Below are 2,300 nucleotides of genomic sequence, written 5' to 3'. Positions count from 1 at the left end.
TTTTAATGAGTCCGACCCCACTGGCATTGGATTGGCCCGGCTCCCCTTTCACCGTGTAATGTTTTATTTTGATGAGTGGGTTGATTTTATCTCTGCTTTATTACTCTCAGCCACTTGACCGGTTTTTTCATCTTTTCAGCGCATGTGATGTGAGAAACCCTGCAAGAATTCTCAACCCGCCTCTCACCAGTTCAACTCCTCTACACAAGGAAACAAAAAGGGACTGGACTGATTGAACCTAAATAAAAAAACACAATCAAAATCTAATTATACAGAGATACGATCTAATACAAGGAACGTAATGTCGGCAACATCTAACCAGAGTGACCCAGATGGTTGCAGTAAAAATACAGTAGGAGATACAATCACCATCTCCTTCATGATCCTACTGATTCTCGCTATAATAGTCGGCAATGTTCTGAGTCTGGTTGTGTTCCTGGGCTCCAAGAGTTTCCGAACTCCTCAAGGTTACCTCAAAGCATCCTTGGCCCTGGCCGATCTCAGCGTGGGTGTCCTGGTCGTTCCTTACTCCGTCTACAGCGAGATTACCCTGGCTGTAAGAGGGAGCACCGACGGGACGGGGTCCCGGCCCGGAGACCCCGTGCCCCTTTTGCAGCCCTGTCTGCTGACGGGACCCGTGTTCGCCGGCTGCACCTTCGTCTCCATCAGCACCATCTTCCTGCTGTCCATCGAGAGGAGCATCGCGGTGCTGAAACCCTTGCACAAGAAGATTGTCATCACCAAGAGGAGGACCTGCGCTCTGATCGCCCTCTCTTGGGGTCTCAGCTTCTTCCTGGCCGTGGTGCCCATGATTTCCAGGGACGGCATGACCCTGCAGTACAGCCCCTGTACTAAGATGTGCATCTACACCTTCACTGGCCAGCCCCAGACCTCGGGTTGGAAGATTATGCTCCTCTTCCCCGCCTTCGATTTCTCCCTCTTGGGTGGCACGGTGGTCATCAACATCCTGACCTTCTCGGCCGTCCGCCAGTACTGCAAAGTGAGGCAGAAGCTGGCCCAATCCAAGCCCCCCCCACCGCGCAGCTTCGCCCAGCAACACCTCAGCTGTTCGGACATCACCGCCGCCAAGACCATTGGCATCGTGACCGTCGCCTTCTTCGCCTCGTTCGGCCCCGTCGCCGTGTTGGTGGTGGGCAACGTCCTGGGTTACCAGTGGTGCCACTTCTCCTACTACGCCTTCTGGATCCTGACCTCCAACAGTTGCTGGAATGTCATCATCTTCAGCGTCCGCGACCGCAGGTTCCGCCTCAGGGTCCAGGAGCTGTTCACCGGGAAGGTGCTGAACGCCACCAGCCGTCGAGAGAACTCGGCCAGAGAGTCGACCAGCGTCGGGCAAGGAGGACCATGTGCCTTGGTCCTGAACGAGGTCACCTTTCCTCCTCATACATAGAATGGGCTACATTCCTTAACCAGAAATTACCCTTTTTAAGTAAAATGATACCGGCCTCCTCAGAACACCCCAAACTAATGGATTACCCTTGAAGTGTAGTCACTGTTGTTTTGTAGGCAAACAGGGGGCGATCAATTTTCATACAAGGTCCTACAAACAGCAATGAGACTAATCACCAATGAATCTGTTTTAGTTGGCATTGGCTGAGGGTTGAGTGTTGGCCAGGATACCTACAGATCTTTCTATTCTTACTTGGGAAAAAGTGCCATGAGACCTTTTGCACCCACGTGAATAGGCAGACAGGACCCTAGGTTTAACATCTCATCCAAAATATAGCACCTCCAACAATGCAGCACACCTTTGCAACCTTGCTCCAATATCAGCCTAGATTACGTGCTCAAGTCTTGGACTGGGGCTTGAACCCACAACCTCCTTGCAAGAGCTCTATCACTGAGCCAAGGGGACACTTGACGAGGAATTGACAACAGCCATGGTGAACACCATCTGCCAGAAACTGTGAAGCTTTGTAGCTGGTGAAGAGTCTTGCTAAACACAAGCACAATAGCACAGGATTGGGATTACAATGTAAAATTCTGATCTAGTGAGGCTCAAGGTAGCCACTCAACTTTTGCCCTCATGTGTAATGACATTGCATTGTAACAATGAAGTGATGCTTTTCAACATGAATTATGTGCATTGTTTGTTTACAAAAAGAAAGCATTGCTAACTAAACTTCACAGCTGACCACATCCCTCTAATGTAATTCAATTGGAAGAAAATCAAAGCCTTATTAAAATCTACTCTTTTACTTAACGTACTGGAGTGTAATTCATAACAGAGTTTACCACCATCTGCAATCATCATAAAACGAAACATACAATACAATAGA

The 2,300-nt window shown here is 49.3% G+C and overlaps 1 protein-coding gene across 1 annotated transcript; it reads left to right on the top strand.

Annotated features, from left to right (window-relative positions):
- The first annotated feature begins 301 nt into the window (after positions 1–301).
- On the top strand, positions 302–1,411 carry LOC137335518 (adenosine receptor A3-like). Its single transcript, XM_068000857.1, has one exon. It carries the CDS (start codon positions 302–304, stop codon positions 1,409–1,411), a length of 1,110 nt encoding a protein of 369 aa, XP_067856958.1.
- Positions 1,412–2,300: the final 889 nt, after the last annotated feature.

The sequence above is a fragment of the Heptranchias perlo genome, chromosome 19 (genome assembly GCF_035084215.1).
Source record: "Heptranchias perlo isolate sHepPer1 chromosome 19, sHepPer1.hap1, whole genome shotgun sequence".
In the NCBI taxonomy this organism is placed as follows: Eukaryota; Metazoa; Chordata; class Chondrichthyes; order Hexanchiformes; family Hexanchidae; genus Heptranchias; species Heptranchias perlo.
Note: the sequence above shows the minus strand (reverse complement) of the source record. Positions and strands in the feature narration are given on the sequence as shown.

Coding starts and splice junctions, on each gene's coding strand:
- LOC137335518 (XM_068000857.1), top strand. CDS start 302: ATGTCGGCAACATCTAACCAGAGTGACCCAGATGGTTGCAGTAAAAAT.